Source organism: Engystomops pustulosus, chromosome 8 (assembly GCF_040894005.1).
Source record: "Engystomops pustulosus chromosome 8, aEngPut4.maternal, whole genome shotgun sequence".
NCBI lineage: Eukaryota > Metazoa > Chordata > Amphibia > Anura > Leptodactylidae > Engystomops > Engystomops pustulosus.
In genome coordinates this window covers 30,238,504-30,264,939 of record NC_092418.1, presented here as the reverse complement: position 1 = coordinate 30,264,939, position 26,436 = coordinate 30,238,504, and the positions used below count along the sequence as shown (strand labels likewise).

Genomic DNA, 26,436 nt, shown 5'->3' with positions numbered 1-26,436 from the left:
TCTGTGTAACCATACCTGTGTGTGTGCTTTAGTAGCAGCAGAACTGTGAACAGTGGATTTATATTCCAGGATTGCAGCACCGTGGAGTCAGGTTAGATACCTGACTTACATACAGTATTACAGCAGAGAGGAGGGGCTGGGAAGATGTTCTATGCCAAGTTCAAAGAACACAGCAGTGTGAGGACACTCCTCAGAGCTCCAAGTCTAGCTACAAACCTGAAACATGCTGTAAATGCACATTTTTTTCACAGTCCTGCTGATACTAACACCACACATAAGGGTATGGCTACATAGATCTACGTTTGGAAACTCCCTACCTTGTTATTTCTGGAGAATGATGATTTCTGTATGTGGCTTCCTAAAGAGATGAAGTAAATTGCACTAATCTACGCCACCATCGCTTTCATATGCCAGTGGATGACTGGGTTAAGGACTGATGGTGCAGTAAGGTCTGGATTAAGGACTGATGGTGCAGTAAGGTCTGGATTAAGGACTGATGGTGCAGTAAGGTCTGGATTAAGGACTGATGGTGCAGTAAGGTCTGGATTAAGGACTGATGGTGCAGTAAGGTCTGGATTAAGGACTGATGGTGCAGTAAGGTCTGGATTAAGGACTGATGGTGCAGTAAGGTCTGGATTAAGGACTGATGGTGCAGTAAGGTCTGGATTAAGGACTGATGGTGCAGTAAGGTCTGGATTAAGGACTGATGGTGCAGTAAGGTCTGGATTAAGGACTGACGGTGCAGTAAGGTCTGGATTAGGGACTGATGGTGCAGTAAAGTCTGGATTAGGGACCAATGGTGCAGTAAAGTCTGGATTAGGGACTGATGGTGCAGTAAGGTCTGGATTAGGGACTGATGGTGCAGTAAGGTCTGGATTAGGGACTGATGGTGCAGTAAGGTCTGGATTAGGGACTGATGGTGCAGTAAAGTCTGGATTAGGGACTGATGGTGCAGTAAGGTCTGGATTAGGGACTGATGGTGCAGTAAGGTCTGGATTAGTGACTGATGGTGCAGTAAGGTCTGGATTAGGGACTGATGGTGCAGTAAAGTCTGGATTAGGGACTGATGGTGCAGTAAGGTCTGGATTAGTGACTGATGGTGCAGTAAGGTCTGGATTAGGGACTGATGGTGCAGTAGGGTCTGGATTAGGGACTGATGGTGCAGTAAAGTCTGGATTAGGGACTGATGGTGCAGTAAGGTCTGAACATGGTGACCCCTTAATGCTGCAGTTTCTTGGCAATGACCCAAGGTTATTCAGAGCCCAATGTATTCTTTGTCTTATCTCTAATTATCTTGACAAAGATCGTAGGAATTACAGGCAAATATTTGACTAGGCAAATGATATTTCCATGAATGTTTATGAGGCGATTGTGATGACAACTCCTGGGGACCATATGAGGAGCCTTGACCAGAACGTCCCGTCTTCTGTCCCCTATTGACCTGTCCATGATCCCTATGATTTCATCTTTCTGGTTTCTGATTCTCTTTTTTTAAGGTTTTCCAGAAACTTAGAACGACAAAATGTTGTAATTTCCTGTATTAAATTGATTACAATTGACCTTTGGTAGAAAGCGCGTTCTCCTGCTCGATGACATTGATAACCTGCAAGGTTTATGGACTATTTAACCACATGGAAACAAATAGGACATTGAAACCTGGCTCCACGTTTATGAGCAGCGAGATTTTCTGAGATTTGAGCGACACATGAAATTGCTCAAGAGGAACCCGCTGTGATGTAACCCGCTTCCCAATGGAAAGAATAAGGAGCTGATGTTACACAACTGAAAACATATTTTGCTACTGATAAAACCCAGACAGGACAGAGGAATGGGCAGAAATATACTAACATTCCAGGGTCTATGTACACTTCAGTATACAATAGGAGGACACCAAACCCCACAGGACCCCATCACCACAGATATGTCACCGATCTTCAATTAACTTCAAAAAGAAGTCAAAAAAGGCCATTCCATATATTTGCCATAAATATCCATATGGTGAGAATTTTCCTTTAGCAAATACTTTATTTTATGCCGAATCTAAACTTTCTGATGACTTTAAGGATAAGATTTCTATACTGCTTTTATGCATCATTTTTTAGTTTACAGCTAGAGCAGTGGTGGCGAACCTATGGCACGGGTGCCAGAGGTGGCACTTGGAGCACCCAGGCCATCACCCAGCACAAAGATCACCATTCAGGACTCCTCCTCCTGCAGCCACAGGCAGCCAAGAACGTGCCATGTTCAGCACTATTTTAAAGGGACTTGAAGAGTAACGGAGGAGCAAGGAGGAGTGGGCAGAGCTGGATTATCTCAGGGCCTGCAATTCAACCTGCTAAGGGAACCTTAGAGGGAAGCTACAATAATAATCCGAATTTCTCCATCTTTCTACTGTATTGGTCTTCAGGACGCCAATACGTTCGAATCTGTGACACGGCAGGGAGCAATAAGCACTTTGGCATTTGGCACTTTGTGAAAATATGTGGCTTTCGGTTGTAGTTTGGGCACTCAGTCTCTAAAAGGTTCGCCATCACTGAGCTAGAGAGTAGAGACCTATCAGTAAGATAACTTTCCTACTCACCCAAAAGCAGCAGCACCCAACACCATAGCTCTATCAATGTGAATTACATTTGGGGAGTGGGGTCAGCTGTAGGATCATGCCTTTATGTATCTGTTACTTTTGGAATAGATATTCTACTTTGCCTTTAATCCGACATCATGTCATTAAGTTTCCCAAAAGTCATGTTTGATGTTAAAGGGATAGGGCCTAACTTGCTGATCAGTGGGGGTCTCCGTGCTGAGACCCCCGCAAGACTTTAGTGTCACAGACTTTACTTTAAGTCATTCTCCAAGCGCTGAACACAGAGGGTTCCCCTACATTTATTCACCGACGCAGTTCCACAAACCGGTACTGAAGCGGAAGTAGATGGGCTTGACCTGTGGCTGCACTTAGACTGGGGAAGGGTAACTTTGTTTTGCGATTGGTGGGTTATTTTAGTGTTTGGACCCACAAGTTAACTGTTATGTTGTGCATAAGGGACCAATTTTTAAGCTTGAACCCCCCCCCCCCCCCTTAGTAGGGCTCCCCTTCCATACCAGATAAAATAGACAAGGATAGGACTTTTAGGGTCCTTCTTGCCAGCGTCATCTTCTTCATGAGTGTTATGGAGTAATCTGTCCCATATCCCCAAGTCAAAGCTTCCCAAAACAATTGCACCCTATGGTACTGTGACCCTAGATCAGTGATGGCGAACATTTTGGAGACAGAGTGCCCAAACTACAGTTCCACTTATTTACCGTGAAGTGCCAACAGGGCATTTTTAGCAGTAACTACCTGTTCCTTCCTCATCTTTCAATTGTATCGGCCCCCTGAGGCCACCAATACAGTTGAAAGAAGGGGGCAAATTCAGACAAATTTTCCCGCAGTTCCAAACAGGCAATGAAATGTTGCTTTAAAATAGCGCGGAGAGCAACAAAGTTGCCTGGGTCTGCAGTTGGATTTTGTCCTATTTGGTTAACTCTGTCCTGGAGTGCCCACAGAAATGGCTCTGAGTGCCACCTCTGGCACCAGCGCCATAGGTTCGCCACCACTGCCCTAGATCCTCTATAAAAACTAGTGGTTGTTTTGATGCTCTCCTAATACTTGTGAAATGACCTCCTATGAACTGGTGGCCACCAGGTCAAGAATGTGGACATCTCTAGATGGTGTAATGTAAATCTCAATGTTTGGTGCTGGTTTTCAGGTTATTGACTTAGCACACAAGTTGCTTATTGCCCATGTGTCCAGGGATTTGTTCACGTCTAGGTTTTTGTTCTCTCTCACGTTATGAAAGCTAAAATCGCTACAATCCCAATGGGAATGGATCTGCAATATGATGGACACTTGTGGATCCTGATGGACTATATTCAGTGTAATGACATGCGGTGGCTTCTATTGCGGCATTTTGGAAGTCCAAAGGAGAAAAGGGACACTACTGAAGGAGCAAAGCCCATCACAGAAGAGCCCAGTTATAACGACCATAAAGTTTCTTCTCTCAAAGAATGTCTGGGTGTCAGATAAGAGAAATGCTGAGGTGGCGATTCCCATGGACCTCAGGTTACATCCACAATGTAATTATTAACTACCGATTGTATTTGGCTGAATGAAGAGGTCACAATTCTAAACTATTCTATCTGCGCAAAGAATAGATGTCCAAATGTTCACCCAAACAATTCAACAGCATCGGGCAATGGTTTTTATATGTGCGTCGGATTGCAAATTACAAAATCTTTGTTACATATATTCAATATTAAGTTCTGAATCATGTTTTATTTACTCTATTTTATGTAGGGATAGTATATTTGCTAAATACAGGATAAGGCTACATTCACACGGACGTATGATTTCTCCAGTCCCGTATTTACGGGCCGTAGATACGTGAACTTTTTCATCCATATGCAGCACGTATGTAACCCGTATTTTATACATCCCCATAGACTTCTAGGGCATACAGAACTGATCTACGGGAGAAAATAGGACATGCCCTATATTTTTATACGGCTAGTATACGGTACGGAACGGAGTTAACAACGGCAATATAAATGGTTAGACGTATTGTCCATTGAAATGAATGTGGCCGTATGTAATCCGTAAAAAAATGGTACGGTACGGATACGGTCATTTTCATACGTCCGTGTGAATGTAGCCTAAAGGTATTGGGTAGAGGAGAGTTAAGGGGGTTTCCCCAAGAAACAAGTAACTTACAGATTGTGGGGGTCTCGGTTATCAGCGCTCAGCAATCTGTCTGCTTCGCTCCTCTTTGGGAGCGACGAGGGGTCGGACAGAGGTACCTCATACCCATTCTTGTAATCTGTCACTGAGACCCCCACCGATCGCTAATCTAGCTAGCCCCCATCCTGTGGCTAGGGCTTAACTTGTTTCCTGGGAAAACCCCTTTAAGTATATTACGCCGGCCCTCTAAAACAGTTCAAATTTCTCATGTGGCCCCATTGGAAAATTAAATGCCCACTTCTGCCCTAGAAGATGCTACCGCATAGACAAAGGCACATGACATGAAGCCCAGGCTTCATGTCCTGTCCATAAAGGGTCCATACACTAATTATCCGTATATCGGAGCCCTTCATATCGACCACCTCCAACCCTAATAGAGATATTCAAGGTTTATTCTCTTTTCTTTATACAAAAGATGAATATTAATAAAGATCTTCTAACGGAAGGACATTTTACTCCAACCTGCATGTGAAGTCTCCTGAACCTGAATGTGTGACTACAGTTTGGATCCATCATGTAAATTACAGGGGCACAGAAAATTAAAAAGTTATAAAAACCGTAATAAAAACATAAAAAATGGGCCTCCTGGAAGAGAACTATAATCCAGACTTATGCACTGACAAGCCGGGAGATGCAATTACAGAAACAATTAAAAAAGCCGGCAAAGGCTCAAGACATAAAGGTCTCTTCTGCCATCAATTGGTTTACAACTTGTCCGCACATTAAAGCTTTGCGGTGTGTAACCCCCTGTAAGCTGGGGGTCATTTACTACTAGGCTAATACACAGTTATATCTGCAAAATAGGAAACGTACGCTAGATTGGTGGGGGTCCCAAGTTTTAAGTAAAATGGTAAACATAGGATCCCTACTTTCCACAATCACAAGAGGCAACTAGGAAGATGATAACCTACTTAACCGCAGGATCCAAGTTTCTTGGGAAAGCAGAGGGTAGTCCCTTCAGTCCACTTTTAGTTCTGTAGTTTGAGGACTTTTGGAGGGCCTTCAAAAGGTGCTGGAGGCACTTTTGAGAGCTTTTTATTGTCTCTTCAGGACAGTAAAAAACTAGTTTAGGTGGCCATTGTCCTCCCGGAAGTCTTGGATTCCAAACCGCCTACATTATATTCTACTTCTGGATATTACAATAGCAAGGTTCTAAAAGGGTTAAAGGTCAATGTCTAGCTTGAAACTTTCAATAACTTCCCCCAAAATCAAGACATTCCTCAAAACAGGGATCCACCTACAATAGGGTCCCATTATAATGGAGGACTTATCATGCAAGACATAACTCAATGGAAAATGTCGTTTTCTATGGTTCGGGTAAAGATATATGGGGTTTTTACAGAACGATTTAGATTCCACGATTGTCATATGATGAGACCCCAAAAAGGGGATAGTGGTCACCCCCCTGTGATTGGACTGGGTGCATCATTTAAGAACAACAGATTTGATTTTCTTATGCTGGAATCTTCAGGGGATTGTCCCAGTGACCCGGGTTTCCAGGCAGATGAATCCGCGGCTTAGGACTGATCCCTCGGTAGTGTAGTATGAGAACTCTCCATGACACTCAGGGATCGGCGATACCTTTCTACACCAGAAATTAAAATCTTAAATTGGGCAGAAGATGAGTTCTCAGGTACAAAAACCGGTATCTCTAGTGAGACGAGCCAAGCTATGCGACGTGCGTCCTGCCAAGACTGTAAATCACACCCCAATCACCTGATCCTAACACGGCAGAGGCTTTGGGTTATAGTAAAGGGGAAGGGGGTCATCTGTCAAATTTATGATAAAGGTCTCGGAATGGGTTAAAAACCATAAAATAAGCAATTCCCATTACAATGATTCCCCACAGCGCCCACTCCTCTGTTGTGGGTCATACAGGCCTGGCCGATCCAGCCACTTATTGCCCCCCTTCTAATTTTGAGAAAGTCGCCAATATCCAATCATATCAAAACGCAATAACGAATAACCTAAATCGCATTCATTGGCTTCTCTTTCCAGTAGAAAAGCAGATTCTGAAGCCTATGGAATAACCCGGCTCCTATATGTTTATACAAGACCTCGCACAGAATGCACTAATCCTTCTATTTAACTCCTTTGACTCGCGGCGTATGCAGAAAATGTGCAGCCATTATTCCTCACTGCACAGGACAGCTGAGGCCGCTGTATTTACCAGGTACATGGCCTCCTGTTTAGTCATCTTTGTTTGCAAACTACATCTGGTTAATGGGCGGCTTCAGGAGAATGTACATTATACTGTCCCCTCTGTTATTCCTTCTGGAAATGTATGAGAAAAACTGAATGCCTGCAATACTTTTGTCAAAGGAGTGTACCCCTACACACCCTGGGGCAGCGAGTGGTGTCAGACTGTACAGGGAAACACCTGCAGCTATTAAGACCCAGTTGTTAATGTATTCATAACATTTAAAGGGGTTGTCCACTTTAAAGTACATTCTAGCAAATAATTGATATTGCTTGTGTAATGAAAAGTTATAATAATTAATAATAGTAATAATAATTCCTTTATATTGCGCACACAGATTCCTCAGTGCTACATAGAACTTTCCACATCAGTCCCTGTCCCCAATGGGGCTCCCAATCTAATCAACCTATCAGTATGTTTTGGTGTGTGGGAGGAAACCGGAGGACCTGGAGGAAACCCACGCAAACACGGAGAGAACATACAAACTCTTTACAGATGTTGACCCTGGGACATGAACCCAGGTCCCCAGCACTGCAAGGCTGCAATGCTAACCACTGAGCCACCATGATGTCACAATTTTCCACTATACTTTCTTTCATTTCTTCATGGTTTTCTAGATTTCTGCTTGCTTTCTTCTTTCCGTCATACATCATCAGGCTTCATTGTTTACTTCCTATAAACACCGGTCCCTGATCATGTGATGTCACACAGGTGCACTGCTCGTAATATCACACAGCTCTGATTACACCGTGTGTATCTGTGCACCTGTGTGACATCACATGACCAGGGAACAGTGTTTATCTATAGGAAGTAAACGATGAAGCTTCCTGTTGCAGGACAGCAAGCAGAGGATCTAGAAAACCATGAAGAATTGATACAGAAAGTATATTGGAAAATTTAATAACTTTTCATGACACAAACAAGAACAATTATTTCCTGGAATATCCTAAAAGTGGACAACCCTTTTTTACGAATGAAAAACAGAGGAATGGCACAATGTAGGTTTTACTCCGTTGGATGCTGCTTCTTAGAAGTCATTTAAGAGCGTAATTAACTAAAGATCGCTGTCGGATGAGCGCCTGTATGGCTGACAGCTATTCCTCATGACCGACCCTAACGCATGCATGCTTGGCCGAATTCTCCATAGGATAATAATAAGCCACTACTTTATACTTCTTGCAGCTCACTTCCTTTGAGGAGAGATCAGGGAGAGCCAGGAGCCTCTATACATGACATACATTAGATCATTGCCCGCTGTTGCCGAGTTCTCTGAGTTCGCAGACATTTCCCCTTGCAGAAGCTTGAGCCCTTCCTTCTGGATATATATATAACCTTGGATTGTATTTTGTCCCATCTGATAAATGTTCAGCTCCTTCCCCTGGCCATAAGAATCCAGCACCCAGAGGTGTACGGCCTCCGAATGTTTGCACTCTCCTGTTTGTTCGCAGCCACACCTCGTGCTGGAGAACTGATAAGTGCTTGTCCTGTATGATCAGGTGCACTGCAGTGCTGCCAGGGACTAAGGTAGTGCTCCTGTAAAGTTACATAGCTCCATACGTCACCAATGCAGCCAATCACTGACAGCTACAGTGTCCACTACAGACCTGCTGCAGCAGCGACAAGCTCCCGTTAGGGGATGGGGGGCCTCATTTCCGGATATATGGACATATGTCTTTTATCAATCATACTTTGGTATACGATATTTTAAAGGGGATTCTAGCTTCTGTATAGCTACAGCATCGGAGGTAGTGAAAACGAATATAGGTGTTGGTTCCATACTGATCTGCTTTTAATGATCCATCCCCAAAAATCCTTCAAAAGGAAATCTACCATCAAAATCCATCATGATAAATCAGGGATACCCGTTCATAGATCCAGGCACTGTATATGTGGTAATAATCTTATAATTGATATCCGTGGCCTTCTGAAATCAACTTTTAAAATTATGCTAATCAGTCTGAAGGGCAGCCCATCCATGCTGCAGCTGCACAAACTGTTACACTGCGTCACCCTTCCCTCCTCTGCTCAATTGGCCCCTACCTCTTGTAATCTTGCACAGTTGGAGGGGAAAGTGCTCCTGCACAGCGTAACAGCCCGCTGTTAAAGTTCTGTTAAAGCCCCCGAGCCCTTCTGGCTCATTAGCATAATTTAAAAGTTGATTTTAGAAGGAAGGAGGCCATAAATAACAAATATAAGAATATTATCACAGTCCCAGTGCCCGGAGCTATGAGTAAGTGTCCCTGCTTTATCATGATGGATTGTGATGGTAGATTCCCTTTAAATAAGGTTTTTAAAGGGATTCCCTCTGCATAAAATTGCCTTCAATATTTCCCACGAGTACATATGGATGTAGTCATTTCTTGGTAGTCTTGGAGAGGATAGCACTTACCTAGCTCCTTGGATACCGGGGATGCTTTGGCCAGATCTCCCACCCTGGCTACTCCGTCATAGTAAGCTCTTCCAGCCAGGACCATTGCTGCAAAGACAGAAGACACAACAATCATTATCAACTTGTGAAAACGTTCCTAACATTCTTATAGTAACGATCCCAGGATTTGTACACTGAAAAGACACAAATACTGTATGTAAGAGGCCTTCTATTATTAGAATGATGATCATCTAAAAAATTTTACTCATCCCCCCCCCCCCCATGCAAAAGAAAAAAAACAAAACATTATTCCAAAATGATTTACTCTGTGCCAGTATATGCCCTAAAGTTATGGTAGGTTTTTTCAACATTCCTGTATAGAAAGACCTGACTAAAGCCTAGAGACTTACAGTAGGGTTTACTCCATTCACAGCCAAAGCTGCAGTGAAGACGTGTTGATCACTTTCCTTTAACTTACCCCCCGGCTGGGAGATGTGTGAAGAAGTGATGCTCTGTAATTCCGCATGGTGTAAGCCATTGCAGGAGTATAAAAGAAAGTATCAGCTTTTTCCTCACATTGTAACTTGCAGTGCGGCCGCTGTCACCAATCTACAAGATACTTTTCGGCGGGTGCCGATTGCTCTGCTCAGCAGTCATGTAAATGATGAGCTACGGCCCCCTGTACATGAAGCATGAAGGAGAGGCGAGGGGGGGCTCCGCAGATCAACCGAGCGGAGCACACTGCGGATCAGAACATCTAGTCCTGAGGACGGCCAATATATTATATACTGGATGTAAGATCACCATGTGTATAACCTTAGACTTATCTGGCGACTGCCATTCTGGGTGGCGAATACACCCATAGGGGCAACGTCAACACAATCCTAGGAATAGACCGGATGTTTCATCATTTTGTCCTGGGGGCAGCCCCTTAAAAAGATTGTCCACTTTCTGCAAATAATCGATATTGCTTGTCTAAAAGTTATACAATGTTTCAATTTACTTTTTGGATCACACACAGCGCTGTATACACTGTGATATAACGAGCCGTGCATCTATGTAACATCACATGACCAGGAGTATAACGAGCCGTGCACCTGTGTGACATCACATGACCAGAGATATAACGAGCTGTGCACCTGTGTGACATCACATGACCAGGGGTATTGCGAGCCGGGCACCTGTGTGACATCACATGACCAGGGGTATAGCGAGCAGCGCACCAGTGTGACATCACACGACCAGGGGTATAGCAAGCCGTGCACCAGTGTGACATCACACGACCAGGGGTATAGCAAGCCGTGCACCAGTGTGACATCACACGACCAGGGGTATAGCAAGCTGTGCACCAGTGTGACATCACACGACCAGGGGTATAGCGAGCCGCGCACCTGTGTGACATCACACGACCAGGGGTATAGCGAGCCGCGCACCTGTGTGACATCACACGACCAGGGGTATAGCAAGCCGTGCACCTGTGTGACATCACAAGACCAGGGATATAACAAGCTGTGCACCTGTGCGACATTACATGACCAGGGGTATATGGGAAATATACACAAACAACAACAATTAACCCCTTTAAATTGTGAATCATTGTACACAGCTACAACATACCAGCGTTTTTTTAGGGTTTTGTTTTTCAGAACTGTGATCGATGTATTACATCTACTACATAGAGCTCGGAGCCAACTACAGACGCTGAGCTCAACACCTGATCAGAGCGGCGGCAGGACTTCGTATCTCCCTGATCTTAGGGTGATGCCACATATGGCGTTTTGGACCGTTTTAAAGCATGCGTTTTCAGTCCGTTTAAAAACACATGTGTTTTTGCATGTTTACCATGTCAATGAGAGTGCTGGAGATACATGAGCGCTGTGCTTGTCAATTTCCAACACTCCCATAGGTATTGAAACATGCCCGACGGGCCGCTCCATAACTATTATTGTGCTTGGTGGCGTTCCCAGCAGTCGGACCCCCCACTGATCAGATTGTTATTCCCTATCCTGCGGATAGAGAACAACAATAAAACTTAGTACAACCCCTTCTCTCCCCAAACATAAAATAATAACTCAGAAGCATCTCTTCCTATATTCATGAACAAGGGGCTCAGGATGAACGCTACATTGTATCATATCCCAATACCGTGCATAATATCAAGATCCAGCAGAGAAAAAGAGAATATCCTGGTTCAGCAATGTTGGCTCTGAGAACGCAAATCTCCAGATCCTTCCCGTAACCTCGCTGGAACGTGGAGACGTCTTAGTTTGAGGTTTGGGAACATTCAGTAAAAATGACAATGACATAATCGCTAAAAGTGTAAATACAAGTCGTCTTACTGCACATTATATAAATCTTAACAAATCAGGTGAAGCGGCAGCGGGCAGTAAGTGTTACATTAGAAAGTCCTGGCGGGCGGAGGTGTACACCTAATCCATGTACAGTACACGGCTCCGGTATCCGATACCGCACATCACATTTCATGTCGCTGCCAATCCCACAGCCCCGGACGCCATTAATTATGTAAGCCGGCTCCATTCAGACCTTCATGTTTTGCAAACAAGTTTTCGGTCTAAAGGGGGAACCTTCTTCTTCTTGGCACCTCCAGACTTGTGCCCCGCAGGACTTAGACTTAACACAGCGGGGTCTTCTCGGACCTCTCTGCTTGGGTCGGACTGTCTATTGTTATAGAGGGAGATAAGCGGCTGCTGGATACCTCTGATGCTGCTTATCTCAGGGGACTAGCATAGGACCGGAAGCTCTGCCTGTTATGTATATGACCAGCTTATGGCAGCTTATAACACACCAGCAAATTTCAGCTGCTAAATCTTGGTCTATTAATAGTCTTGTTTATGAGCAGATTATAATCTACAGAGATGACCGGACAATCTGAGATCTGTGACCCAGGACTTTGGTCAGGGATGCCTATAAGTTATAAATATGGCAGCCAGGATTTTAATTAGGCAAAGCCTATCCATCTCTCCGGTACCTTGTATCTATCCATCTCATATCCATTTATCTATCCAATATCTATTATCTATGCATCTCTCTCATCCTCATAGACTGTAAGCTCTTGTGTCACCCCCTCATCCTCATAGACTGTAAGCTCTTGTGTCACCCCTCATCCTCATAGACTGTAAGCTCTTGTGTCACCCCCTCATCCTCATAGACTGTAAGCTCTTGTGTCACCTACTCATCCTCATAGACTGTAAGCTCTTGTGTCACCCCCTCATCCTCATAGACTGTAAGCTCTTGTGTCATCCCCTCATCCTCATAGACTGTAAGATCTTGTGTAACCCCCTCATCCTCATAGACTGTAAGCTCTTGTGTCACCCCCTCATCCTCATAGACTGTAAGCTCTTGTGTCACCCCCTCATCCTCATAGACTGTAAGCTCTTGTGTCACCTCCACATCCTCATAGACTGTAAGCTCTTGTGTCACCCTCATCCTCATAGACTGTAAGCTCTTGTGTCACCCCCTCATCCTCATAGACTGTAAGCTCTTGTGTCACCCCCTCATCCTCAGACTGTAAGCTCTTGTGTCACCCCCTCATCCTCATAGACTGTAAGCTCTTGTGTCACCCCCTCATCCTCATAGACTGTAAGCTCTTGTGTCACCCTCATCCTCATAGACTGTAAGCTCTTATGTCACCCCCTCATCCTCATAGATTGTAAGCTCTTGTGTCACCCTCATCCTCATAGACTGTAAGCTCTTATGTCACCCCCTCATCCTCATAGACTGTAAGCTCTTGTGTCACCCTCATCCTCATAGACTGTAAGCTCTTGTGTCACCCTCATCCTCATAGACTGTAAGCTCTTGTGTCCCCCTCATCCTCATAGACTGTAAGGTCTTGCGAGCATGACCCTCACTCCTATAGTTCCCATAGACTATGTTTTTATACTGTCTTATTTTGTGTGTATATGTCCCCTATGATTTGTAAAGCACTACAGAATATGATGGTGCTATGTAAATAAAGATTATTATCTCATCATCTTCCACCACGATACCATTCTACACAAAGGACCCATCTCTCATGATAGCAGTCTGCCTTAGTCTCTTTTTATATACGCTCATTGTATACATCAGGAAAGCTATACACTGAATGTGTCCACAGACTTGCACTGGCTGGTGGGGGTCTCCTTTTTGCCTCCACCTGCTGAGTACATCGAATCCATGAAAAAAACATGGGGAAAACCATGGAAAAAACGCAGCAAATTATGCCTTTCCATCCTGCTAGAGAGCAATGTAAATGCTCAGCAGAGGTCACAACAGCCTAGGGGGGACGGATGCCATTATTGCATCCACCCCAGGCCTCCACTGATCATATACTCAGGTAGGCCCCCAGTGATGTCAACGTTCATATAAGGTCAGTTACATCACTGGAGGAAACACCATGAACATCCAATCACTGGCTGACGTATCCTCCCACTATCATAGGGGGAGGAACAGGAAGGTGCATCCCACTTTATCCTACTGTAAACATAGAAATCAATGGAAATGTTCATATTTTTTTTACCCCTCCTTCAATGATCTCTACATTGCTTCATTACATGTATCTTTCTACTCATATTCAAGATGACTAGACCCAAGAACACACAATCCTCCATATATTAATGACTGATGTCATGCATTAGCCTTCTAGCTCATCTACATATCGGGTAATTGCGGTACTTATTTTTATGTTCTTCCCCATTCTTTTCATTTCTATCGAGCATACATGTTTAATAGTGAGGTGACGGCTGAAATCTCTCATCCATTTAAAGGGGATTATGTAATTAAAGGGGATGTTCCACTTTTAATTCCAACCAGTATCTCTGGCTCCCTGGTAGCCACGCTCACCTTCCTGCTCCATCATTTAGAGGGAACAGGACGATCCCTAGCCTAAGAGAGCCACACTGAAGAGGCGGAAAGACAATGAAACAGCGCTGTCCATAGTTGGGAGTCTGTTCCTTCTGGAATAGATATACTGGCTTGGCTTGAATCCTACATCATGTCATTAGGCTTCCTAAAAGTCATGCTTGATGTTAAGGGGGGCTGTTTACAAGGTAGAAAAAGAGGCGTGGTTTACCTTATCCAAAAGGACAGGATTGACCTTTCCCCCTATCCGGTAAAACAATGATGCAGCCGATTGGATTACATGCAGATTTATCAATCTAATACACAGCTACCCCGGAGACCTGCCATATGGAGATGGGGTTAAGGCTCCGACCATAAACAAAAAATATGAAAATCGGATGTTCCCGATACACAATACTGCAATACCTGACAGATATGCAAAGCCCAGAGGAAGCGGCTTAGCCACAGATAAGGACGGATCTAGGAAAAGCCGGGGCTGTCATAACTAAACGCCAAATACATCCATTACCACATATAACTCTGGAGCATCGCTGGTTAAACCTGCCTTGTGATGTTCCTCTGATATTCCTAAGGGCTCGTTCACTGATAACGGGGGAAAAAAACAGGCTCAATCACTCCCCCTTTCCGGAAATCCAGGAGGGCGGGTGAATATACCCTTATAGAAATAGAAAGGTAAATCAACTGGGCTTCACCTTTCCCTTTGTCAAAGAGTCGCTGCAGCACCTGGCACGGGCGGCACTGACAGGCAATAGTATCTCGGAGAGTAACCCTCTTTTGAGAACAGGCCCATAGCCAAAAACCTGATTAAAGAAGTTTTCCAGGAATTTTGGAAATCCCCCTGGGGGCTGAGGCAGATGTAACCCAAAAAAACCAAAGAGTACTTACCTGATCTGGTTCCGGTTACAACATGGTGGAGTTCTTAAAGTTTTTAAATGATCCATTATTCACTGCAACTGATTGGTGAGGGTGCCACATCTGGGACTACCAGATGGGTGGTCCTATTCTCACTATAGGATGACCATGTGTCCCAGCAGTCGGACCCTCACCGATCAGCTTGTTATCTCCTATCCTGGGGATAGTGAATAACTTTGGGTAACCCCTTCAGCAAGGCCAGCTTGGTTGGATGTGCCAAGGTGCGTCTATCACTTGTTATACCCACAGGATCGGGCCCAACTTACTGATCGGAGGGGTCGTAGTGATGAAACTCCCATAGATCACGAAAACGAGGGGTCCGATGTGGTCCCACATATCTCAGTCGGACCCCTCGTCGCCCCGGGAGAGTAATGAAGCAGTTGGCTGAACCTCTTTAAGTACACAATTTATTTAGGCTACAACAGCCCTCCTGGGGTCACTAGGATTCCTGGAAAGCCCCTTTAAATCGTCTAGCAGTAAAAGCTGCATTACGGCCTGCCTAAGTTCTGATCGCTGGCACATATAGGAATGACGTTTCCTTCTATACATCTAATATCAGTGTTGGAGACCTTCCACTATCTCCTCGCACTGCGCTCAGCCTGCTGGGTAATTGAATAGGATTTGCCCTGCCAGCAATATATCGCGTGCCACGCTGTAAATCTGCTCTCAGCCTCCATAATCTGATTAGAAAACATTGATAGCCATAAAAGACGACTTACCAGACACTGCTTTCTCATAGTTCTTCCCCAAATTAACAAGGTTCCTTAGCCCCGGGTTGAACTGGTCCATAACATTCTGGAATATTAAAAGGAAATGAGCTGATTAGAAAAAAACGGAGCAAGTAATAGACAAATCCAATATTACACAGCGCCTGGCGCCTTCTGTATATCTAAAGGGAACAGCCTCATCTGCAATACCAGACACAGCCAACTGACAAGGGAGGCGCTGCAGAGACACTTTTTAACAATCTTGGACATCACCTTTAAAAATATCACTGACCAATACTCATTTAAAGGGATACTGGAGCAAATATATGAATGACTAAACCCAGCCCAACAGAACAGGCCCAAGGCAGGAGGGGAAGGAAAGGGGGGGGGGGGTAAACGGGTTTAAGCGTTTTTTGGAAGACATCCTCGATGAGTTCAACCTTCTGCATCACAATCAACTTTCTTTGAGTTAAGGTGGCCTTACACATTACAGTTGGCTAAACCCTCTAATTTCGTTAGCATCTCCCCATCGCCATTAAAAGGGCCATTTTTAAACATTTCTTGAAATTACGATCTGTCCTTTTGATGTCTGATCAGCGGGTTCCCCCGATGATCAGATGTTTAGAGAGACTGCATTTATGAAACCATCACTGCCGTCTCTAAAATCTACCAAGAACAGCGCCATACATAGTATAGTGGCTGTGTTGGGTACTGCAGCTCAGCTCCATACACCTGAAAGGGACTATGCTGTACACAGGCCAAGTGCTGGATAAACCTGACATAATGTGGCCTGTAAACTATATGTTTTCTATAGGGGACATTACACTAAGTAGGATACCCTTTTCTTCGGATGGGTACAGCTGGATCGTGCATTCAGCAATATTGGGGATTATTCACATCTTCTTATCATGCCGATGCATTACAGGACGTGGCGTTAGATCTCCACGTGGTGGACCTTACCCTCCTAGATAACAGGTCACAACCATATCACAATACAATGACACATGGCAATGACCCGATCCGATAACACCCACGGGTGACATCCATGGTATGATGCAGGGCGCATGGGTCCGCACACACAACAAGCAACAAAATGGATATAAATAGAAGCAAATAATTGCCAGGAATCAATGTGAAGGAATGCGGCTCTATACTTCCTCATTATTGTCTCACAATACATGACAAGATGTATGGAGATGTATAACCTGACTATCATCCCAGGGGCGTCTATACACAATGGTGAGACCAGTGAGACCAAAATAGGTACTCTATACAGCCAGTCCCCAGGTTACGTACAAGATAGGTTCTTAGGTTTGTACTAAAGCTGAATTTATATGCAAGTCAAAGCTGTATATTTTATAATTGTAGCTCCAGACAAAATATTGTTTTTGTCCTTGTGACAATTGGATTTTCAGTATTTTGTGCTGTAATGGGACCAAGGATTATCAATAAAACTTCATTACAGACACCTTACAGCTGATCATTGCAGTCTGGGACTATAGTATCATCCAGAGAGCTTCACCAGAGGTCACAGTGGGCAGAGGGGTCCGTCTGTAACTAGGGGTTGTCTGTAAGTAGGGGTTGTCTGTAAGTAGGGGACTGTCAGTATATAGGATATAAAGCATATATACAGAAATTCTATAGTGTAACTCCCATAAACATGGGCAAGCAGTAGTAGTACTGTTCTGTGCTCATATGTACATGATAGGAGTAGTAATACTGTACTGTGCCTATACATACACATTATAGGAGTAGTAGTAGTGCGATGTGCCAAATATACAGGATAAGAGCAGTAGCACTGTGATGTGCCCATATATACCGGATAAGAGTAGTAGTACTGTGGCGTGCCCATATTTAGAAGATAAGAGTAGTGGTACTGTGCTGTGCCTATATATACAGGATAGGAGCAGCAGTACTGTGCTGTGCCCATATATACAGGATAGGAGTAGTGGTACTGTGCTGTGCCTATATATACAGGATAGGAGCAGCAGTACTGTGCTGTGCCCATATATACAGGATAGGAGTAGTGGTACTGTGCTGTGCCTATATATACAGGATAGGAGCAGCAGTACTGTGCTGTGCCCATATATACAGGATAAGAGTAGTAGTACTGTGCTGTGCCCATATATACAGGATAAGAGTAGTAGTACTGTGCTGTGCCTACATATACACAGGATAGGAGCAGTAGTACTGTACTATGCCCAAATATACAGGATAAGAGCAGTAGTACTGTGCTGTGCCTATATATACAGGATAGGAGCAGTAGTATGGTGCTGTGCCTATATATACAGGATAGGAGCAGTAGTATGGTGCTGTGCCTATATATACAGGATAGGAGCAGTAGTATGGTGCTGTGCCTATATATACAGGATAGGAGCAGTAGTATGGTGCTGTGCCTATATATACAGGATAGGAGCAGTAGTACGGTGCTGTGCCTATATATACAGAATAGGAGCAGTAGTACGGTGCTGTGCCTATATATACAGAATAGGAGCAGTAGTACGGTGCTGTGCCTATATATACAGAATAGGAGCAGTAGTACGGTGCTGTGCCTATATATACAGGATAGGAGCAGTAGTATGGTGCTGTGCCTATATATACAGGATAGGAGCAGTAGTATGGTGCTGTGCCTATATATACAGGATAGGAGCAGTAGTATGGTGCTGTGCCTATATATACAGAATAGGAGCAGTAGTATGGTGCTGTGCCTATATATACAGGATAGGAGCAGTAGTACGGTGCTGTGCCTATATATACAGGATAGGAGCAGTAGTACGGTGCTGTGCCTATATATACAGAATAGGAGCAGTAGTACGGTGCTGTGCCTATATATACAGAATAGGAGCAGTAGTACGGTGCTGTGCCTATATATACAGAATAGGAGCAGTAGTACGGTGCTGTGCCTATATATACAGGATAGGAGCAGTAGTACTGTGCTGTGCCTATATATACAGGATAGGAGCAGTAGTACGGTGCTGTGCCGTTTTACAGAATAGGAGCACGCACGCACAGGTGAAAGCTGGGACTCACAGGCCTTCTCCTAACAACTGGACCTGATGAAGCAGTAACAGATCTGGTACTGGATAATATAGATGTATATACAGGCAGTCCCCTACTTAAGGACACCCGACTTACAGACAACCCATAGTTACAGACAGACCTGACCTCTGGTGAAGTCTCTGGATGCTTTACTATATTCCCAGACTGCAATGATCAGCTGTAAGGTGTCTGTAATGAAGAGTTATTGACAATCCTTGGTCCCATTACAGCAAAAAATGTTTAAACTACAATTGTAACTGGGGCCCAAAATTTTTTTGTCTGGATCTACAATTATAAAATATACAGTTTCGACTTACATACAAATTCAACTTAAGAACAAACCTCCGGACCCTATCTTGTACGTAACCCGGAGACTGCCTGTATTTTATTTTTAATTCTAAAACCAGAAACTAGTAGTGAATGCATGACAGATATAGCAGAGGATTCTCTTAGTACATAATAAAACACATAAGTGCAATCCTAGTCTATAGCTTTGTTGCTTCTGGATATTCTGATTGCTGTGGCTCTGGTAACCTTTGACCCTGGAACAATCACAATACTCCTAATGCTACAGGTTTAATCTTTACAAGCACAGAACACCAACAAACCAAATTCCAAGGAAAGAAAAACCAGACAGGTCACAAGGGCAGCAGTCACACTGGAATCTGGGGGGATCTGGTCGCTCAGGTCAAAAGAGGATGCACCAGCAGTAGGGGGCGCTGTGGAGGTACTGCAGGGGATATAGATACTAGCAGTAGGGGGCGTTGTGGTCATCTTGTTGTTAAAGGGACATTCTAACACAAAGGGAAGGTCCAAGCCAAAATTCTAACATGGAGTCATCATTAGTTCACTTTAACATTTGACATGGATCTTCCTTAGAGGTTTATTACTTAGTAGCTGCTCTCCCCCATTACAGCCTTGCAGCGCTGGGGTCCTGGGTTCAAGTCCCAGAGTCAACATCTGCAAACAGTTTGTATGTTCTCTCTGTGTTTGGGTTGGTTTCCTCCAGGTCCTCCAGTTTCCTCCCACACTCCAAAACATACTGGTATTGCGAGCCCCAATGGGGGCAGGGACTGTTGTCATGTTGTGTTGCCCTCCTGACACTCTCATGTCTTACGCTGGACTTGGCTGCAGCAGTGTTTTGCCCACATGTGCAGCTTATCAGCGGTCTCATGACCGAGGCCAGTGATTATCTACAGCTATCACCAAGGAACATGCAGCCAAGTGAACAAACACCAACAGGGCAGGGGACAGCGTGTTTTCTACCAGTTTGTTTTTAATTGTTACATTTCTCGTTACATTCTCTTCCTTATGGCCACATTTTTGCTCCACTCGGAAAGCCCCTTTAAGTGGCACAAGGTTCTTGTCCGTGTGCTAAAAATAGACTGCACCAAAGTTAAAAATTCTCTAAACATAGAACATGTAGGAGCAAAGGAGAAGCTATAAAGACGGCGCCCTTGTTGTATTCTTCATCTTTATGATACCTGCCGCTTTTACAACATCTAGAGACTTCTCACCGGCGCGCAGGTATCTCTATATGATCCTTGTACTTACAGGAAAATCACGTGACGCACGAACCATCTCTGAAACGCAGAAAAAGACGAAAACGGAACGTGGTGCAATATACCGGACATGACGTCTCCTACTGCAAAGAACCCAAATCAGACGTGGTGCTAATGAGACATTCACAAGGAATGAACCAAGTTCTACAGAAGGTTCACAATGAACATTTCAGGAATGCAGCTGGACTTGGAGTCCTCACACTGCTGTGCACTGAATTGTTTAAGAGACACTTCCCTCTTCTCTGAGTAAAGGCTTAAACACGCTTAATAATATAATAATACTAATCTTTATTTATATAGCGTCATCATATTCCGTAGCTTCTGGTTGAATACCGCAGCAAGAGAGCAGAAGACTTGTGTAGAAGCTGAATGCAGAGAGCCGAGAGCACAGCAGTGTGAGGAAACAATCCCAGCACATGCAGAGAAGCTATAAATCAAGTATTTCTGCTACAATCTACACAAATATTTATATATACTATATACTACAATATTTACTGCTGCTTATTATAAGGATAGTTAACCCTGTACGTGATCAGAAGCCGCAGAAGTAAAATCCTAGAATATAATCTTCAAGCACGGTACATGGAAAACCCTCTTTTACAGCATAATATCAATGGATTAGTCTACTGCAAAGTTTCTACCAAAATAAGCATCTAACACCTGGTTTGTTAGTAGCAGCAGGACTGTGAAAAATGCATTTGTATTCCAGGATTGTAGAATGGACTTGGGGCTCCATTCATGTAAGAGACACAGTACAGCTTAGTGATGGGTCTTTCACAAATGAATCCTTGCAGGGAGCTGTCGTCTCAGTTAACCCCGCCCCTTTATAACTAACCACACCCCAAGATCATGATAAAAAGTGGTGTGGATAGGATTTGGTGATTGAATCGAGACTCCCGGAAGAGCCGCACTTCCACTCACTAGTTCAGCTAATGAGTAAGATTTGTAGCAGGCTTCTGGTTACATATTACAGCAGAGGGAGGGGCAGGGGTACAGTTTGAATGCAGAGATCAAAGAACACAGCAGTGTGAGGACTCTCCTCCATTCCTCCAAGTCTAGCTGCAATCCTGGAATATAAATCCATATTTCATACCAACAACATACACAAAGGTATCATGACACAGATACTCAGGGCCAATACCAAACACTATCTACAAATTTAGATTTCAAATAACTGCTTGTACACCGTCTTTATTGGAACACACTTGCAGCCAATGATGCAATACGAAAATTTTTTGGAAGAGGTCAGAGTTTGAGTGATGAACTAACACACAAAACAATGCATTAACACAACATTTTTTTATTTTTACTCCTATTGTTCCGCATGGATGTTTGTAATGTAATATTATACTTGTATATGTCCCCTATGATTTGTAAAGCGCTACGGAATATGATGGCGCTATACAAATAAAGATTATTATTATAAAAGAGCGCCACACTTGCCTACAGTTCATTTCTGGTACTGCAGCTCAGTCACAACCCAAGGACAAGTGTTTTCTGTTGTTAACAAAGCAGCCATGTTCTTCGCATCACCTTTAAGGGCCAATTTAACTGTTTAATGAGGATATTTTTAGATTTTCTTGCAGGAACTTTCAGTTTTTGTAACCTTGTGACCTCTCTTTTACATTTGTAGCTAGAATTTTTTTTTCTTCATTTTTACAGTGCCCATATTTAAAGGGACTGATGAAGAGACTCTTTCTCCAGCACATGATGTGTATACAAGTATGAAGCAGCCGGAGGTCACGGGGTTGTATACACTCTGCATAAGGGGGCGAGGAAAGTAAACTGCACTCTTCACCCTGTAACACAACCTCCAGTCTGTTCACCAGAGCTCCGATATTTCTACATAAAACACACTTTTCACACGGAAGGAAAAATAAACATTGCCCGGCAGGTGCGCTGCAACACTGAACCAGCCCTGCTGCTCTGAAAGTGCACAGACTACTGGGAAACACATGGATAATGAGTCAGGAAGACCCCTGACTTCTGTAGTGTGTACAGACCTGCTATACACAATCTTTCTCTATGCTCTGTTGTATTACACAGATAACCCATTGACTGGACATTGTTTGGGGGGGGGACAATTTCCCATTGGTCGCGTTGTAAGGACTATACATACAGGATACGGAGCGCTGGGGGCAAAATCAACACTAGTGCAGAGGTCGCATCAACGCCTCTATAAGCATCATAAATGCTTGTGCAGACTGTTTTACTCCTTGAAGTGCCATGCTCACTAGTACACATTACACCTTAAAAGAATGTGGAGACTTAAAGCCATAGATGCTCCACTAGGGAATTCTGGGAAGAATGCAAATAAGTTTTCCAAGGTGTTAAATTGAAAACAATGCCTCCTTCTGCTAGCCCCCTTAACATCAAGTATGACCTACAAGAAGTCTAAAAACATGATGTGGGATTAGCCAAATACAGTTGGGAGTCTGTTCCTTATGGAATAGATCTACTGGTTTGGCTTAATCCCACATCATGTTTTTAACACCTTGGAAAACTTATTTGCATTCTTCCCAGAATTCATCTACGGCTTTAAGTCTCCACATGCCTTTAAGGTGGCCTTAATTGGCATTGTCTCCTTAACTTAACTTAGGAGAACACCTACTGTCTGATAACAGCTGAGAAGAGGAGACTTGCCTAATTACTTTGCTGTCAACATTGCATTTGCAAAACGCATGCGTCTGTTGAGCTTGCGTTTTAGTAACGCAATCTCGAAAAAAATGTAAGTAGGCAAATCTCTTTTGAGCTGTACACATTCGTTTGAAAAAGCATGTGTTAACACTACAGCACGCAACGTGTGAACGCAGCCTTAAAAGGGTTGGCACAAGTTGCAAAGTTATTTAGGGGAGGTGAACTGCTCATTAGAAGGGTGAAATCTATAATATAAAATATTTTATATCCCATGTGTCCACAAGATAGAAATATAGTCAGGACCCTCCACTGACTGCAAAAGCAGGGATTCCAGACCCTTAAGGAACGTAATAGCAGGACATTCGCTGGAATTTCTGGAGCAATGATATACTATTAGCCTGCTGCTGTATCCACTCATGGGAATGGGATCCCTGCTCTAGTGAACTGTTGTGGGGGGGGGGGGGGGTCACCCCCATTGTGTGCCCCCATTGTGTGGGCCATAAAATATTCCATTCCAGATTGCAATATGAGTTCATTAGACGGTACAGCACCAAATAAGCATGGTTTCATAGCAGCCCCACTGCTTGATATGCTAATTAGGCCTCATACTGTCAAATGGGTGGTCCTGGGCAGTGGCACCGCCTCTCTGATAATTGAGAGCCAAAATGAATGACATAAATTTCATGTGACTGGTAGTTAAGAAAAAATTCCAGCTACATTGGAATGGGGGGAGCGGTGCAGGTGATAAGTGGGTCCTCTTTAAACATGGTCTTCGACTTGTTGGTTGAAAATCTCCCCTGATCGAGGACTACTATAAATCCGTAGACGTATTTGTAAACTGGAGTTAAGCTATGACAATTATGCAAAAACTGTTGCCAACAAGTTACACCCACTGAAACACCCACTCAGATAACGCATATCCATCCCTTTAACCCATCCCTTTAAGCTATAAAAACATGTTAAATATTTTTTTAATTTTCTTTTGTTAGATTGGATATGTCCCATTTGGAAACCATCATATACAATTACATACTGTGCTATATGCCCTTGCTTATTCGGGCTTCAATCTGGCAGAAACATTTATTTAAAAAAAATCCCAAAACTGTAGATTTTTTGTAGTTCGGACTTCCCCACAAATAAACTGTATGTTCTCGGAATGCAAATCCATTTAAGACCTGTCATCGAGAAGGCGACATATTTGCAAACTAGTAAAATGGGAGCTTTCATACTTCCTCTTAAAATACTCCCCCGGGTAAAATGAGATGACTTGTGTACTGTCACAGAAATGCAAAATACACAGTCATATAGGGGTTGGCACCGAAATTCCTGGCATAAGTGTCTTTATTTTACAAGAGCTGTGACCAATTATTGCAAAAGGTCATAGAAATGGGATTTTGGAGCATGGTTGAAGCTTTGGAGGTTGGGTATTAGTATGAAAATCCGGGGTAAGGCATTCTAGAGAATTGGTGCAGCTCGGGAGAAGTCCTGCTGAAGTAAGTGGAGAGAAGAGAGAATAATCTTAGATCACTGACATCTGGAAGTCGGGTTGGGCAGCAACACTGATGATCGGGATTAGTCTGAATTGAATTTGGAAAGTGATGGACAACCAGTGCAATGACTGGCACAAACTGGAGGCATCCGTGTAGCTTCTGGTCAGAGCTTTATACGCAACCAATCCACAGGACAGACAACAGGCATCTGATGTCTAGGATCTGGAGCTGGATCCTGGTTCCTTCCCCACTTCCCAATGAAAGCTGATTAGCTCGGTCACGTGTGGCGAGACACTGTGCTCACCGCTCTGTGCCCGGGTGCCACAGACGTCTATGGGGACCATGATCTGGCAACAAATTGTGCGGCCGGATTGTGGTCCCCACGGTGTGAATGAAACTGAGGGAAGACTATTCAGTTTTTATGGGACTGATGGAGAGGACCATGCACAGCACTTGGGTATCTTCATCAGGACCACAAACGTTGCAGCACTGGAAAACTTTCAAGGGGCCCGCCTAGGACCAAAACTCATTCTTACAATGGGGGAACCCCAAAAATAAATCTCTTGCATTAGGATTGGTTACAACTCAGGAATAAATTGTAGAATAGGCGCACATTGAAAGGGTATTTTCCTCATTTCCAATTTTTCAACAAATCTGTTATTTCCACCTATTTTACAAGTCTAATATGTATTTTATGGCACATCCTTATCATATATGATCCCACACAGGTTTCAACTAGATCACTATGAGGAAATTGAAAAAAAAGGCAAGACAAGGCCGGCGCCACACAGGGCGCTTTGTCTGCGCTTGCAAACGCAAACGCAGACAAGGTCGCGCCCACCGGGGCGGATTAAATTAACGCAAAACACCGGCGGCTCGTTCCCGATCGAAGGCGTTTCCATAGAAACGCCGATGCGATCGGGCCGAGGCCCGCCCCGGTGGGCGCGACTTTGTCTGCGTTTGCAAGCGCAGACAAAGCGCCCTGTGTGGCGCCGGCCAAAGAGGGAAAAACCGAGTCAGTGATCAGAAATGATAAAGAGAAGTGTAATACTGACCAGACATCTTGTAGCCATTAGCAAATAGGACTAACCAAGTTGGTAGCCATGATTTGATTTGCCAACCATGTGTGCAGACATAATGGAGCGATGGTGTGTTCCAAGGTAGTGACTGCCCTCACCTATTAGGAATTAGAAGGGATTGACCACTCTACCTCATGCTGTTTGTAATGTGTGTGTTTGGGGGCAGGATATGAGGTAATTTACCAATATACATCTAGTAATAGTTCTGCTCCGCTTTCCTGGTATGTAAAGTTAAGCCTCCTGTCTTTTACCTCATCATCTGCCTATCCTATCCATAAAATGGCCACAAATGAAGGGTCATGTGATCTCTAACTGTCCATGACACATCTACCTTCCAGGACCTTAAGCTTGTATTCATGAACACTAACATAAGGTTCTGGTAGGACGGTTAGAGATCACATGACCCTCCATCCGCGGACATTTTGGGAACAGAAATATCTGATGAGGTGAGAGGAATTTTAGGCATTTTACAGTTTAGGAAAGTGGTGCAGAACTTTTAAATAGGTGTATACTGCTAAATTACTTAAAATCCCTCCACAAATAACGAAAAACATGAGGTAAAGTGTCTTTCTCAGCCCCTAATTTTGGCGATGGAAAGCGAACCCTGGAATACCAGACACAACCCATGGACAAAAGTGGCTCTGTTCCTACAGAGAGCAGCCATGTTTTTCAAATGTTCGCCCCTATAAGCCAATGTTCCAGTATCATCAGACTCTGGTCCAATGCCCAATAGTTAGTCCCTTAAAAAAAACCTCAAAAACACCTATAAAATGGAATATTCCAAAAATATGCTTGGTCATGAAGATCTATAACA

The 26,436-nt window shown here is 43.8% G+C and overlaps 1 protein-coding gene across 2 annotated transcripts in view; it reads right to left on the bottom strand.

Moving 5' to 3' along the window:
• BAIAP2L1 (BAR/IMD domain containing adaptor protein 2 like 1) overlaps positions 1–26,436 on the bottom strand; it is a 59,951-nt gene that overhangs the window by 21,130 nt on the left and 12,385 nt on the right. For both annotated transcript variants that reach the window (XM_072120487.1, XM_072120486.1), the window contains exons 2-3: positions 15,828–15,903; positions 9,361–9,447 (exon numbers count right to left, since the gene is read on the bottom strand). In XM_072120487.1, coding sequence (XP_071976588.1) covers positions 9,361–9,447; positions 15,828–15,903 — 163 coding nt within the window. The remainder of the gene's footprint in view (positions 1–9,360; positions 9,448–15,827; positions 15,904–26,436) is intronic.